The sequence below is a fragment of the Manacus candei genome, unplaced genomic scaffold (assembly GCF_025592945.1).
Source record: "Manacus candei isolate 608988 ecotype Guabito, Panama unplaced genomic scaffold, ASM2559294v1 h1tg000034l, whole genome shotgun sequence".
In the NCBI taxonomy this organism is placed as follows: Eukaryota; Metazoa; Chordata; class Aves; order Passeriformes; family Pipridae; genus Manacus; species Manacus candei.
In genome coordinates this window covers 9,876,412-9,893,083 of record NW_026138082.1, presented here as the reverse complement: position 1 = coordinate 9,893,083, position 16,672 = coordinate 9,876,412, and the positions used below count along the sequence as shown (strand labels likewise).

General features: G+C 38.7%; 1 protein-coding gene across 1 annotated transcript in view; it reads right to left on the bottom strand.

Annotated features, from left to right (window-relative positions):
• Nucleotides 1–16,672, bottom strand: part of CEP85L (centrosomal protein 85 like) — a 110,944-nt gene that overhangs the window by 24,366 nt on the left and 69,906 nt on the right. The window contains exon 4 of the mRNA XM_051792158.1: nucleotides 1,346–1,467. Within this exon, the coding sequence (XP_051648118.1) occupies nucleotides 1,346–1,467 (122 nt within the window). The remainder of the gene's footprint in view (nucleotides 1–1,345; nucleotides 1,468–16,672) is intronic.

Genomic DNA, 16,672 nt, shown 5'->3' with positions numbered 1-16,672 from the left:
CAGGTTTGTTGCTATTGATACAGCAAGCCTGAAAAAACCACTGTAATACAGACAGCAGATCTAGGCAGCAGATCAAAAGGCTCTGACAGAGGAGATGTAAACAACAGCTAAGGATGTTTCCATTTTAACTTCTTACCCCCTTGGGAGATGACCACCCCCGCAGGAGAGCTGGCAGTGTGCCCACTGTGTACCACCACAGCAGGTAAACACACACTAACATCCTACATCCCACTGGGGAAGAGGATCCCAACCTTCAACAGTGCAATGCCAGCAGAGTTACTGGTCAGACTACTAAGGGACAGAAACACCTTATACCACTGCAATTCCTCACTCTGTTGCAATAATGGAACGAACAGATCTTGTACAAGTGTAATTCTCCTGGTCCCAAAGTAAGTTATGCCCAAGTTGCCTATCTCTACCCATAAAAAGATAGAAATTACTAAATGAAATACAAAACTATTCATAATGGATGCCTAACATTAGTGTGATCACCTGCTTTACACAGTTCTCCTCATGTTGTGGAGCAAACTATCAATAACAAGAGCACAACTATATCAAGATCAGAACAATCACTCTTCTTTCAGCCATGAGCCAAGAGTTTATTATTGAAACACAGACCATGCCACATTACCATTATGTCAAATATAAAAATATCCTCCTTAAATGTCCTACATCCAAACTCTGCAGTGCCTGGTGATATCTATTTTAGTGTAGTCTTCATTAAGCTCAGGCTCTTATTAAAAGCATATTTTCCTCATTAAGAGGCCCATTCGGATTGACAGCAATTTTAGTAAGAAGCTATGTATTTACTCCCGGATTTTATATTTTGTTATTTGAACAATTTGTATCAGTGTCCAAATAGGATTTTACTGCTGAACATTACTGCTAAGGCCAGTTTCTCAAAGCTTTATGAACTGGCTTCAAATATATTGCCTTTCCGTACTTGTCATGGAAAAGAAAATCAGCACCATGCAGCTGACCAGTTTTCATCTTGCAAGTCACTTGCAAGATCTGTACAAGCAGAAAAATGTCTGACACAAACTCCCCGACCAGGAAGAAGCTAAGAGGGGAAGCTGACAGCAGAACTGACTGTTGGTATCACTTTCCCTTTTCCACTCCAGAGGCATTAAACCCCCTAAATACATTTCCAACTTTGTAAAAGACTTTTAGCCAGCTGCCAGTCTTCTCTCCTAGCAAGGATTAGCTCCCACGTATTCGCACATAAATAGTGGCTGGATTGAAGCCTAACAACTGTATGAGTAAGCAGCTCCCCTGAAAGTCAGCTTTTACACTGTAGCTTTTACATCATCTCATCTAATGAATGGAGCAGGTGCAGGTTACTCACCGATCAATCACAAACTCTTTCTGTCTTAGCAGCCCCTCTTTAATTTTCATTAGAGATTCCCAGTTGCTGGAGTCCTGATAGCTGCTAGCTGGGTAACTTGGACGAGATGTTCCAGGTGAAACCTGTGTAAAATAATTGTAGGATTAGCCTCCAAAACAGTAAAGGTAAATAATGTCCTAGGTATTAGGGTGTTTACTAAGTGGTTTGTTCTTTCAGAAACCTAAGAATTGTTTTTTAAGTTTAATTCAGATTTGCTTTGTATAAAACAACTGCATTTATAAACAAGTTTCTTGAAACAAACTTCAGTGTCAATGATTTCATCATTTCTCTACTAAAGAATTCATAGCTCTGAAAGCAGTTTGAATGAAAAGCTCATTTAGAATTTAGGTACATCATTAAGACAAACACCACAAAATGCTGCAATTCTTGTAGCACTTCAAACAAGATAGCTTGATAATAACTTTAGACCTGCTGGTAACTGCAGGTAACAGTTACCATTCACCTGTTCAACTCCCATTTGTAACAGCAAAATACAGAGAAACTTCCCTTGATCTCTGTGCATTTAAAATACAGAATATGGGAGTATAATTCTGATATAATATGGGAATATAATTCTCATTAAATTTCCAAGATTAAACAGGTTTCAGGCTTTCTATTCATTTTCACAAAATCCAGGCTCTGTGTCTCACAACGAACTGAGGACAACAACTGAACTGAATATGAACCAACAACATCGCAGTTTGGAAGCAAAGTAAAAAATTAACTGAGATGTTTAATCAAGAAAGCATTTACTACAAATTTATTATAAATATTTGTATCAGGAATTCACATAAGGGAAGGCTTAAGCTAGAGTTTCTGTGATCAGATTGAGGGATCCCAGCATCAGCTGCCATCAGGTATCATCTAATCTCCCATCAGTTTTTTTTTGAATCACTGAAAAAAACCTTCTCTTTTTATTATCTGGGAGGCATCCTGGACTATGTTGTCTTTTATGCTTTTGAAAGAGAGCAGAAGAAAAAAAAAGTGAAAACATGGGTATTTTTTTTAAACTTTAAATAGACTTCAAGATATTTTTACTTGTATTGCTCTACAATTTTCTAAATTTCATTTGAAATTACAACAAACTGTATTAAGACCAAGACACATCATCAACAATTAAAATCAGTTAGACAATTGTCAAGCAGCCCACACTTCTGGTCAAAGTTTTACTGTGAGTTGTAACAATGAAAGCAAATAATTCATTGCTTAAATTCCAATATCATGATGTGCTGAAGTCAGGAACCAACTCCTCACAACTATGGTCTCTTCTGTAAGTCTGAAAGTATTTTTTTCCATTCAGTCTAGTTCAGTTCAAACTCCGGCTTGCCTGTTGAGAAAAAATGGGCAGAAGCACATCTTTCCTCTTTTAATTTATAACTTAAACCCAGATAAGATGACAAGACTTACTATTTCTAAAAATCTTTCCAGACTGTTACACCCCCACTTCACTCCCCGCCCCCAAGTCCAATTTATCTCCTTCAGGGAATATTTCCTTTGCTTAATGAACTGGATAGCTTCAATAGTAAAATGAGATATGAATGATTAAAAAAAACCCCAAAGCCTCAAACTCAACACTTCTACACATTAAATAATGCATGCCAATTTCTGGCCAAAGATGCACGAAGAATGCTGAGTGTGTTCCTTGCCAGACAACATCAAGTATTGTATCTTTACTGAAAAGGACACATTGACTGGATAAATAGTGCTTTTTGAGGAAAAGTAAAACGTGAAATATTAAAATTAGGTTTTATCCTAAAATAGTTCACTGATATGGTTAATATATCCTGTTTCATGCTCACTCATGAGTACATTCCACAAGCAATAAAAAGCACAGCAAACATTCAAAAATTCTCTAAGCTGTTGCCCCTAAAAAAGTGTCTGATACAACTAGGTTTGAAAGTTTAGGGGCAATAAAATTTATCACATCTGCAATTTCTAGTAAGTCAATCCATTAATCCTATACTTGTTCAAGGAAGTTATGTTCAAAGATGGTACTGCACTCCCCTGGGAGGCAAGGAATGGCAAAGCTAAGTGCTGCTTGGATTAAGATCGACCACTCAACTGTTAATTGATTTAACAGTCATCTTGCTTCATTTTTCGTGCACAGTGATCGATATTAGCATTAAAAAATCCTAAATTGGTGGTATCACTTTAGCTTTTTTGTTTGTTTGGGCAGTGATCTAATAAAACTTAGGAAAGATACCAAGTCATGATTCTTCCTGTGAGTAATACACGTGTCAAGTCCTTAAGGTTTAAGGAATCTAAAATTTATTTTGCCTGGATTGCTCCATCCAGACAAGATAACTTCAAAGTTATCTTTGGGTGCTCACAGAATACCTTGGGATTGTCACATATTGTTCTGTATTACAGTTATACACATGACTGGCTGAATTAAGAGGCACCAGCACAAACCTATTTCAGTGAAAGCCTCTCTTAGTGACACATGTCCTGTCATACAGTGTAAAGTGACATCAGGAACTATCACTGTATTTTGTGTCATGAAATTTTTTCCTTTGCTTTTCCCACTACAGTGGGATGAATGCTCTTCTATATCCACCTCAACACCATTACACTACAGTCAAAAAAGAAGAAAGAACTAGTCCTTAATGCAGCTGAGATTATATCCTTATTTTTCAGAGCCAGAATTTCCATCTCTACTCAAAAGAAAACCCACAAGGGTTGGACATGATGAACAGGAAATATATGGATTTATAAAGCCAAACCAATTTATTGAGCAGGATGAATTTTGTCTCTAAGACTCAGCTATAAAAATTAAGAGATTAAAGACAACTATTTCAATATGAACCCACCTTAAGTGAAGACATTCTGGAAGTCATCAGTGGTTTCTCTAAGAAAATTCTTCAATGCAAGCCCCTTACTTCAACCTAGCACCTCTACAAACTTAATAGTTTGCAGTAAAATTGGAAAGAAACTCTTCAACTTTGGTACATAAGTGATTATACAAGTCAATTAAATACTATTGTTGTTGAAAAGCAAGGCAATGAGTTTTGCAAAGCTAAGAACAGAGTAGTATTTTGTCAATTAAATGTTCACAATAGTGTATTGGTTTGTTGGTGGTTTTTGTGTTTAGGTTTTGTTTTGTTTTTTTAATCTAATACATAAAGCCTTCTGACGTGATTTACTGAGATGCTTTAAGTTTGGAATATATCTAATCCTGTGGAGTATATACATGCTGTATACACACACGTAACAAATAATTTTTTACTTTTGCATTATAACTGTGTGCTTCAATTTTTCACTCTGAACAAACGAAAACAGCAACAAAAATGTTTGTTTCTGATATCATGGTTCATCCAATTAAAAAAAAAATATACTAAAAATACTTCATAGCACTTCCCAAAATAACAAGACACTTCACTCATTTATGAGCACCTGGTGTTTACTACAAACAGCTTCCTAGCTGCTTTGAATGGTGTGGTAACACACCAGCAGTCCTCTTACGCTTGAGTATCTTGTCTCCTAGGGATATCAAACCAAATAGTGAGAGCAAGATACACTTCTATGGCTCATATTTAGAAAGCATCCACTACTCTGAGTTCTCAACTTGAATCTGCCACAACTACAAAACAAAATACCAGCTGGAAAGACACAACATTCTTTTCTATCTGCCTTACAAAATACATCTATTTTTGTCACCTGGCACCTCTTCCAAGAGTATCAGCCCTGTCCCGAGAACATCTGTTCAGTTAGAACAGATGGCACACTGGCATCCAAAGGTCCTTACTAGCTTGTTTTTTAACAAGGGCTTCAAGTCACTGCTGGGGCAAAGTCAGCTGCTGGGAAAAAAAAGAAGAAATCTTTGCTGTACTAGCCTATATGCAAATATTTACCGGTGGAAAGACACTGCTGTTATCAGACACTGTTTCTTATCAGTGGGAAAACAATTTTTCTCTGGACAGAGTGTAACAACATTTAGATAACTTAAGTCAAATATGGCTGGGTTTTTAACTGTGCTAATTAAAATTATCTTCTCCAAACATGTTCATAGTTTCTGCCTGAAGCAGTTTGGTGTCTCAGCACACAGAGTAGCACAGCATCCTGTATGTAACATGCTGTATCATGAAGTAAAGGTGAAGTTCTAAAATGTCAATATAATAGTTAATCTAAAAAAACCCCCAAAACCAGAAAGCTCAATGCATTTGAAAGGTTGTTGTGGTGGTTTTTTTGTGAAAGGTGTAGTTTACATAATTCAGTGCTGTCTATACTACAATTGCAAAATTTCACAGTCCATTACTAACAACTAGCAGAGCACCAAGAGTTAGGCTAAGTGCATGATCCCTTCTGGCCAACTGCTTGCACTGCCTACACCGTCATAAACCTCTCTCTGTAGGGATCATTCTTCTCTCCTTCCACTGCATTTTACAGTTATTACTCAACAGAAAGAGAATTCCTTGCAACCACAGCTAATCCAAGGCATAGGATCAGCACAACCAATGTTAGCAGGAGCACAAATGATTCCTTTTTTTGACTGCTGGGGGAGGAAACAAATATGAGTGTTCCCACAGGCTGTGCCTCAGGGACACAGCACTTGCTCTACCACATCACTGGATGATGAAGGAGAAAGAACAATTGGATGTGGCAACAGCAAGCCCAAATACACTATTATCACAGAGATGCCTCTTGCTTTTCAGTCACCTGTGATAGGAAAAGGATTAGATCTGTAAAGGCAGAGCAGCAGTCACTGATGAACTCTGCTCCCCACCCTGGGTAAGGAAAAAAAGTATTTATCCACCCCTCCTCCCCAGCCAGATTTTTTCCTAACATCAGGCTGTTTCAGCTCACAACAGCTCCCTTAATTCAGAAAATGCTGAAAGATCATTCATCCTTTTGCAGGCAAAACATAACAGGATTAGTAGCTCTTATGCAGGAAAAGCAACAGGAGGCTGCAATTACGGAATAAGGCCCTAATTTTCAGGAATTATTTATACAGAAAGGCTGTGCCTTGGTGAAACACACTAAAAAGAACAGCCACAAAGCAGCAATATAGGATTCCCAGATGGATAAAAACAAGACTACAGACTGATTGAAGAAATCCTAACTTATAGTATCTGTATCTCCCCATCACTACCTATCGCTCTACTCTGCTCTGTCTTTGCCTTCTAGGGAAGACAGTGTTTCTGCTCAACAGGATATAATCACTACAATTTTTGGCAGCAACACCCAGGCTGTATCACATTTTGCTGTGCTTTCACAAATTTCTGGCAGTCGTAAGGGAGAGAATATCTAATCATGCCCTTGCACCCTTATTCTAGCCATGGTACATGTGGTATTCTTTGGGGAATTTTTTAATTAGAAAGAGAACATAATTAAAATCAAAACTGAAACATCATCAAATGGTGAGGTACTGGAAAATACAGGCATACTGTAGAGACCTTAGCACTGCTAATAGCAAAATAAAAATCAATAAGGCTTAGAAAAAAATCCCAAACGCATAACTTTATACAGACATGCAACCTGAAAAGTAGTTAATATAAAAAAGGCCAAAACTAACAGGGAAAATAAACTTGACAGGAGTTCACAATTTAACCTGCCTGAAAATCAGTTTAATGCAAGTCAGAGTGCCTATATATAATAGGTCAGGTTATAGAAGATGAGGGTGAGGGAAGGAATAAGACAGTGACTTTAAATAGTTCTGACATAAACCCATTGAAAGAATATGTCTGGTAGTACGATGCCCAGAACCAGGAAGTAACTGAAACAGTAGAATATGTTCAATCAAGAGCAACTTTCATGACTAAAAAGCTTAGAAGGAGTGATTTATGAGTAAAGAGCTAAATACCATAAAGGCTGAAGAGACATGAAATCAGACTGCAAATACTTTGTTTCCTGGGCTGAGAGTCCATTCAAACTAAGGCTGATGGAAAGAAAATTGAGATATGATAATCTGGAATAAGGGTATTAGGAGAAAACAAACAAAAACCAGCAAACAACAAACAAACAAAACCAAAAATCCATCAAACCAACTAAAGAGGTGGAGAAAAGCAGCAAAAGCCTATCACAAACAACTGAAAGATGATTCAAATTTTAAGATTTGAGAACCTACACAGGATAAGGTTTAGGAATTAAAGTGCTAGCCAGTTCTTACTTGATGACACATCAGGACTTCTCAGTGTTAGGGTTAAATTGCACATACATGTGACTAAGCACAGACTGATTACACTATGCCAAGAGGAAAATAATCACAGTTAGGCTCCAACCTCATCAACAGAAATACAAACTCAAAGTTCATTTAAGAAAGGGATCACCTCAAAAATCTATAGCCAGAGCTGAACTGCATGGATGCTACACAAAGAAGTTCTACAGAATAAGCAGCCACTTTGAGAGATGCACTAATTGTTATCCCAGTTTGCAGTAGTCTAAATCAGTATTGGTAATTTGGAGTCTCAAAATTGGCTAAACAATACAACAAAAAGAAGACAATCTCACCACTCCATTTTCATATGGATTTTTTGACATTATCGAATCAGAGCCATTCAGTTTGTAATTACAGTATGATACAGGGCATTACAAAGCAAGCAGGTTGAGGAAGGTGATTCTGCTCCTCTACTCAGCTCTCATGAGATCCCACCTGGAGTACTGTGTCCAGCTCTGTGGTCCCTAACTTAAGAAAGACATGGACTTGCTGGAGCAAGTCCAGAGAAGAGCCGTGAAGATGATCAGAGGGCTGGAGCACCTCTCCTGTGAAAACAGGCTTGAGAGAATGTGGCAGGATAGAACTGTGACAGAGAGTTGGGGTTGTTCAGTCTTGGAAAAGAGAAGGTTCCAGGGAGACGTTATAGCAGCCTTCCAGTACCTAAAGGAGGTCTACAACAGAGCTGGAGAAGGGCTTTTTACAAAGGCATGTAGTGATAGGATACAAGGGAATGGCTTTAAACTGAAACACGGTCGGTTTAGATTACAGGAAGAAATTCTTTACTATGAGGGTGGTGAAAGACTGGAACAGGTTGCCCAGAGAAGCTGTGGGTACCCCACCCCTGATGATGGATGCATGCCCCCATTTAGGCCAGAACAGACAGGGCTTTAAGCAACCTGGTCTAGTGGAAGGTGTCCATGCCCACAGCAGAGTGGTTGGAACTGGATGATCTTTAAGGTCCCTTCCAACACAAACCATCCTATGATTCTATCAAGTCCTTTGCCACTGCACTAACTTGCTCCTTCTCCTCTTTGTAGCAAGTGTTTAAAACTGTGATGATCTGTTCTGCAAGGGGCAGCCAACATGCCTCTCTTCAGTTATATGGAACCACATTATTCCATCTGTTGTGTGACTTTTTAAAGTTTTTCCACTAAAAAACTAAAATGCTAATGCTATTTACAGTCACCACCACTATCAGCGGAAAGTTTTCAAAATGGAAAAGAATAAACAGCAATAGCATTCAAATGCCTCCTAAAAGCAGCACTCCCTCTAGTCATTACACAACAAACAAGCATGTTTGTTGAAGCTTTCTTCACAAATGAAATCCTCATCGCACACAAGGCATCACACACTTAATTACAGACCTCACAAATCTGACCCTCATAAGCCTGAGAGGAATTTGATGGTCCTACGAGTTACTGTTATTTGTACAATTTACTTCTTCCCCAACATTATTTATACTGCAGCTGAGGCTTCCGAACTTTATCAAGGTCAGGTTTGATAACCACAACAAGAGAGGAAGACACGTCCCTCAGCACAATAGCTTACAAATAATTAAGAAGAAAGCACAGCAAGTACATGGTTGCTGGGATACTAAGAGGGATGGGAGAAAACAAATGCTAAGGTCAGGTATGCTATTCACCATGGAGGAAAAAAAACCATAAAAAAAGTGCAGACATTTGCTACTGATGTCACAGTTACAGGGTTTTGATAGCAACCACGTGGCCACTTAAATGTGGCATAAATGTGCACTACTATCAAAGGGAGGGGGGCCTGCTCTCCTACCCCTTCTCACTACTTCAAACATTCATATCTTTCAGCTCCCTCCTGACAGCCCCAGTCCTACAGGCTCCCCTCCATCCCACACACATGAAGGTTACTTGTATCTAGGTCAGACTCCTATTAGATGCCTTGTACAGGGCCATGTGAGATGTGGTGCTGGCACACACTGTTAAGTGGGAGAGCAGTGTACAAGACAACACATTTTGCAGTGGCACAGTTTTGTGCTGGAATAGTACGAACACAACCACAAGCTGAATTATCTCAATTCCAGGCAGTGCCAAATCCTCCCAAAGTATCAGCTTACGAACTGAATGTTTTCTAATCTTCTGGGAAAAAACCTACTATGCAGTTACTGTGACACTGTCAAGTTACTGGCCAAGACCTGGTGTTAAGATACGCAATCAGTTCAAGAAAAGGAACTTCCACACGACGATGGCATAACAGAATAAAACCAAAAGCCTCCTGCACTTTCTTATCTTTCGAAATAGTCCTGCCTCTGTTGTGTATCAGAATTGTGAGAGCATGCACAGGACCCAGCAGTACAGTCATAGCCTACAGTTGGAGACTGTATGTGTGAAACATCTGTATAATCTCAGAATCTGCATCCAGTAGGGGATCCTGAATAAACCAAAAATATAGCAGGGTATTTGTAAGGCAAACAAACTGGAATTCTGGCCACTGCTTAACTGCCCAGGCTTCGTTCCTTCTACCATCCTTGATGGTATTGTGCAAAAGCCTCAAACAACAAAGAAATCAATAGATTAACTCTGGAAAGACTTTAAAAGATCCCTAGGGACACATGTTGCTACTGCCTGAAACAAGGGCAGTCTCACTGCAGCCACTCAGCAGTCTGCCGTGACTTTCTCGTCTCTGCCACCTTAAGCTACTTAATTTCTAAAGGGTGAAACCAACACTCCCAGAGCTGCACACGAGATGATACACCCTCTTCAGCTTATCTTCCCCTGAACAATTACACTTTGCTTGCCTTTATGTGTTGTTATAACATTCCTTCAGACTCCACGCAACACCAATATTATTTTTGTCAGAAATCCTTTCCATTTATATTCTGGCAAATGTTACGAACACAAAGCACTTCTAGGTGCCACTTAATATGACGTTAAAAGCAACAGTGCCTGGAATTTTCCCCTGATAACAACTGGGCCTTTCCTAAGTATAGAAGCACTTGTTTTATTAAGTGTTCATTTTATCTTCCCATTACATTTAAATTTAAATGTTCTTTACTAAAAGAAAATTTTTAGATTTGGAGATGAAAGGGAGGTTCCGCAAGAAAAAATCCCTCCCCCGTCCCAAAAGCTATTAGTAAAAGTTTCACTGTTAAATTAATTATTTTCTTTTGTTTCTTCTTCTGTCCTGGAAAGCAGCATGACCAAAAAGTAACTGCAGTTATTCAAAAAGATCATTGTTTTAAGTGCTGCACAAATGTAGGGCATGTTATTCACCACAAAAATTATGAAGTCTACAAGTAAAATGGAAATAGCTTAGAAAAAGGAATAGATGGCACGAATCAGTAACTCATAGAAGGACCCCTAAAAGTAAAATATCTCAACCAAGTTCTGATCATTTATAAAAACCTTTACATTAAAGGTACATTGCTAATACCTACAAATACCAGCTTACTGAGTGCCAGTGTTGATTGCTCAGTGGTTACTTATTACGCCTGCTCACGGCCAGAGTAGATGCAAAAAGTGACCTAGAAAGCGATCAAAAAAGCATCTATTTTTGGCCAGCCTGCATAAACTTCTGCTTTCTGCTTGCTTTAGCTTTTCATGACTTTAAAAGAAATATGATCCATGAGTGTAATACTCAGCACAATTAAGTGAAGTTAAAAAGAAACAAAAAAAACTAACCACAAAAATAAACCAGAAATGTTCAAAATATTTATATTACAACAAACCCAAGTATTTATACAAACTCACAAAAGCACGCTTTTTTTAAAAAACGGTAATCCAGAACCGGTCTCTATGAGCACCTGCAGAAAGAATGGAGCAAAACTACTGGAACATGCGCACTTCAAATTTTGCAGATACAACTTCTGCACGTTATAACTGATGGGGAAGGGGTGATTAGGTAATATATTCTTTTCCACTCCCTTGTAGGCTGATAAACCAAAACAGTAAGCAGAAACAAAGACACTCCCTCACACACACCTTTGATCTTGGCCAGCTCTTATTACCATGAACACAGATTTAAAGAAAGATAAGAAAAAAAAGGCAAGAATATTCTATGAACAGTGGCAAGTGGAGGATTTAGTAAAGCTTTCTTACCAGGGATTGGAAAACAAAAACAAGTTCTCTGCTAAAATAGTCTCGTGCAGAGTTAATAAGGTCTGTGGACATCACAACTCTGCACAACGTGAGTACAGTACTCATTTACTTTTTTTGGTGACTACCTTGAAAAACTTCTGCAGATGGAAAAATTACAGGCATGCTCATGTTTTCTGCCCCAACTGCAGGAATTCTTTCTGGAAGAAACTAGCTGTGTTTCAGCCAGCAAACCAAGCAGGACAGCACATGGACCTACTGTGAAGATTTCGATTGCTTCAAGCAGTGATTCTACCACCATCCCTATACAGCATCACATACATCACATTTCATCATGTAAGCAATAATTCTCAGTCGCTTGCCCCAGAATTTTTTTCTTTTGTTTTTTTTTTTTAAAAAAACTCACAAGGAGAGACCATGTACCTGCATGACTTTCTGGATTTAAGAGGCAATTGAAGACAAATCTCTCCCTGGGCCTCTAACAAATCAGGTCCTGGAATCTCAAAAGTCAGACATTTGAAAATCCTGGCCCGAAGCTTCTGCATCACTGACAAACAGAAGAAATGCTGCCAATTTAACACTGGACTGCCTGTGAAACTAGGAACCACACAACCGTGGAAAGTAGTCACATAATTTGTGTGTGGAGTAAGTGGCAGATATTTAAACTGTTTGGCTTCAATCCAGATTGAACCTTTTCCACTTGAGTTTATGAGGGGTACTTGAAACACACTTGTCTCTAGCAAAAGCAGCAGTATGATGTAAGGGTGCATCTGAACATCCGTGTCAGTGTGTGAAGGTGTTATCCTTTCTTAAAAGATAAACACGGGGGGAGCCCTAGCACCTTCTTAACATAGGCAGAAAGGGTAGAACTTCACACAAAAAAAATAAATACCACTTTCATCAGCAGCAAATAGTACTTGCCACTTGTAGGTCTAGATTTTAGATTTATCATTCTCATTCCAAAGAAAGGAAACTGAAAAAAGAACTAAGTTAATTTGTCCATGGCTCCTCAAAGAGCACCAAAACACAGCAGATTCTCTCATGTGGAAACCATTTTGTAAGCAAAATACTGGTTTTAACAGACACAAATGAGACTATCTCTGCCTAAAGAAAAAGACATGTTAATTGAAGAAGGCTCATCTAGAAGGTGGAAAAATTCATGTTTCAGAATGAACTACCTTTGTTTTCATTTTCTAATTCACAGAGATGTCAATAATAATTTTATCCCAAATACTCACATAACCAACTGAGACTGAGGACTGTATTTCAAAACCACAGAACCAATACATTTTCACTAAAGGACACAAAAAGAGAAAAGCAAATAGTTTCTTCTATAAGTACAAAGTCATAAAAGGAGAAAGAAAAGCTCTCCTTCACATCATCTGAGTGGCCAGGCAGCTACAGTCAGAACGATGTGTGAGACTACACTTGAGAAAGTTTCCAGGTTCCAGTGAGTGACAACAGAACTTCCATGAGAAAGCAGCTGCCTGTAACAAAATATATACTCAGAAAATATTTGCAAGATCAGGAAATCTGTTCTTGCTACTCCGAGATGGTTTGAACCAAAGGAGTAGGGCAATGTTTTCATTTGGCACATTCTGCAACAGAATAAAGAAAAAACATGAAGTTCTGTACCTCGAATTCTCAGGTAAATGCAATTAAGCATCTTAGTTTTCTGGGGTGCTTTTTGGTGAATGCTTTTTTTCCTGCAAATGTAATTGTCAATCAGCACTTCATTTCCAAACAGGGAAAAGCCATTCTGCTATTTAAATAAACTTCAGTGATTTCTGATGAAGTTTAAAAAAACACCTTAGTGTTTTAGCCATGAATTGCATGCAACAAAGATAGGAAGTAATAGATAGCTGAGACCATGGGAATTGTGCTAGTCTTTTTTATAGTCACTCTACAGAGAGAAGGAAAAAAAAAAAAAGGGCAGAGCAATGGACAGAAGAAGTAAATGAAGAAAAGACACACACCAACCAAGAGAAACAAAAGGTGTTTCTGGTTCCCATTTCCCACTTCTCAAAGTAGGACCAACTGAAAATTATCCTGAAAACTCTCTAAAAGGCTGATTTACACCATCTCCATGTTGATCTGAATGAAGATCCCAGTGAAGAAAGATGTTGAGGCCACTGGTCTACATGCTGCCCCTCCTGAGGGTGATCCCTAAAATACTCTGCACAAGAGGACCTTCAGTTCTTAAACGCTGCCAATATGTTCATCATTTGGGCAATATTCAAGAAGTGTTTGGACAACACCCTCAGGCACATGGTGTGACTCTTAGGGATGGTTCTGTGCAGGGCCAGGACTTGGACTCGATGATCCTTGTGGGTCCCTTCCAACTCTGCATATTCTGTGATTCTACGAATATTTATGCATTTCTGCTAGGACAACTTTCAGATGAAGATAGGCAGCAGCAAAAGATGCAGCCCCATCATTTCTCCTCCATTCCACAGTTACCCTTTAAAGTAGAAATAATCCAGCACCACCACTTGGCAACTGAAACATGGTCTTCTAACTTTATCTCTCCTTCATATGCCTTTGTCCCGCTGTTCATCCATCACTCACAACATGTCAAATAACACAACTAATCTCTGTGCTTCCTAGAACAGTGTATCTGAAAGACACTCGACACACTTTCTTAGGTATAAGGATCTCGGCACACCACCTAAAGCACGTTGTTCAGCCTAACCAATCAAGGACACCAGTAAACACCAAAATACAGTCTTCCCAGGCATTTCACAGAAATAAAAAATATTCCACTGTAATGAATATCACTGAATTTCCTGTCCTCTATCATGTTGCTGTTTTGAAGACACTTTGCATCACTGCAGTGAACTGCTACTATTAAATTATTTGACCTTCAGTAACCTAGTAAAAAGGTACACTTCACTGATGTGAAAGCCACCAGCACAGCTTTTTGTGCTGCCAATATTATGGCAAAATAAACTACCTACATGGGTCAAGCCTGTGCTAACTGTGTTGCCTCCAAGTGAAATAAGTGTTTCCTATAGGGGTATGAGAAGAGGAAGGACATGGATTTTCAGAGCAAGAGCCAGGCAAAATGTCTTGTTCCCCTTCTCTCCTAACATTGGGTCGATGCACCAAAGACAACAGACAGGTGAGACACACTTCTGCACCCTGGGATCTACTTTAATGGTTAAAGGTTCATGGCAGTAACAGTAACTGAAAACAATTGAGATGACCTTTCCAAAAATGTCTTTGGTTCATAACAAATCAGATGATTAGTCCTGCCAGAGCCTTCACCATTCCCAAAATGAGAAATCTTTCAGACCACGTTGTATAGTTTTCTATAATTTATTTTGTACAGTTTTTTTAATCACTTTGCAAGTGATTTGAGGCTTCCAAGTTGCAGCCTCAAAAAGTAATTTTATCTTGTTTGTAATGAAAAACAAAATGTGAAGATCAAACTAATTTAATGTCTGTCAAAGGCTTAGGAGAAGTAAATACTTGGTGTCTCTGAGGAAAATAACATGATGCAAAGTCCAGATTTCACAGCAGAGCTGTTTCCTGTAACACTAACAAAGACTCTAAGTCCCACTACACAAGAAGGAAAGTGTGCAGACTCAGAAAGGCAACTTCCTCCACATAAATAAAAAAGAAATCCAAAAAATATTGAGATTCCAGGTGTGAGTGAGATGCACTGAAGTCAAATAAGCTTTAAAGGAGGCATCAGGTAAAACATAAACATATGGGTCATAAATCTATCAAATTCAAGCAAAAAAACCTCAAAGGCATTAAAAAGGAAAAAAAAAAGGAAGTTATTATCTCTGAATTGATTAGGCTGTTCCCTTATCTGGTGTAATTCTGTAATGCTCTTGACATCAGCACTGAAAATGCTGCTTTTCTTGTTAAAGGAAGAAAAAACTCACACCTCCCTTTAGGCCGCATCAGACCCACAGCACAAATGTAACTGAAGGATACATTTGCTGGGTCCTTTCTCTTAGCAGAGATCAGCAAAAGAGGTCCTGTAAGCCACATTTGCTAATACCTGGATGACTACAAGCAATTACATGTGCTACAGGAAGCATCTCAGAATCAGGCCAGAAAACTGCTGGTCACAAGAAGGAAAGATCTCACTTCAGTGTTCAGCTTCAACACCAAAATCTGTTACTCTGTCCCATCTACACACAAACTAATGCACATCCATGGGAGCATTCATTTATCCCTTCTCTGTGTTTTCTGTTGCTGTTAAACCAAACATGTGCAATACAAGAATCTTCGCCTTGTGATATTGCAGAGCTACGCTTGCAGTGTGAGACAAAACAGCAGCAGCACCATAAAACAACACACTAACCTGAGTACTCAGACTTACTTTTCTTGTGTGTTATAGATAATTGCACTGTGGTAACAGTTCACTTCCATGCAGTCATGATTATCAGCACACCAGATAGTGGCACCCCAAACTCTTTACACAGATTATACAGGTGGTCACCGTCTACAGCTGCAATTTTAAAAACTAGCACAAGAAAGACAAAAACGATCCATGAAATTATTATTATGTGAATAAAATAATCCAGGAAAATATTATTATGTGGATAAAAGACTGTTTAAATAAAAGACCTGGTATGCTGAAGTACAACACACCTCTTTTTGGACATTATCCCAATCTAAACAAATTTATGAGAAGAAATATGTTCTAGTGGTAGATTTCTAATTCCCCTGGAGAAAGCCCAGATCATCTCCATTTAAGGTCAAGCAAGCAACAGCTGTGCATTCTTGTTCCTCAGAACAAAATACAGCAGACCAGAACCTCCAACACAGATTCCTTTCCTAAAGCTTTTGTTTTCTGATATCCATGAGCGTCTGGACCCGTTCCCCCAGGAGTCAATGAAAACAGTACAATGATGTGCTCATATATTGTGTCTGTACCTGTCAGACTGACATGTCCCATAAGCAGTACTTTGGCATCTACCTCAGAACCCCACGAAAATCCCCGTGAGTTACACAAGGGAATGATACTAAGCTGAACTAGAAAAATGTTCTCAAGAGAGAGTACCCAAACAAGCTTGTTTTCAGAGAAACAACATCAATACAAGATCTACAACA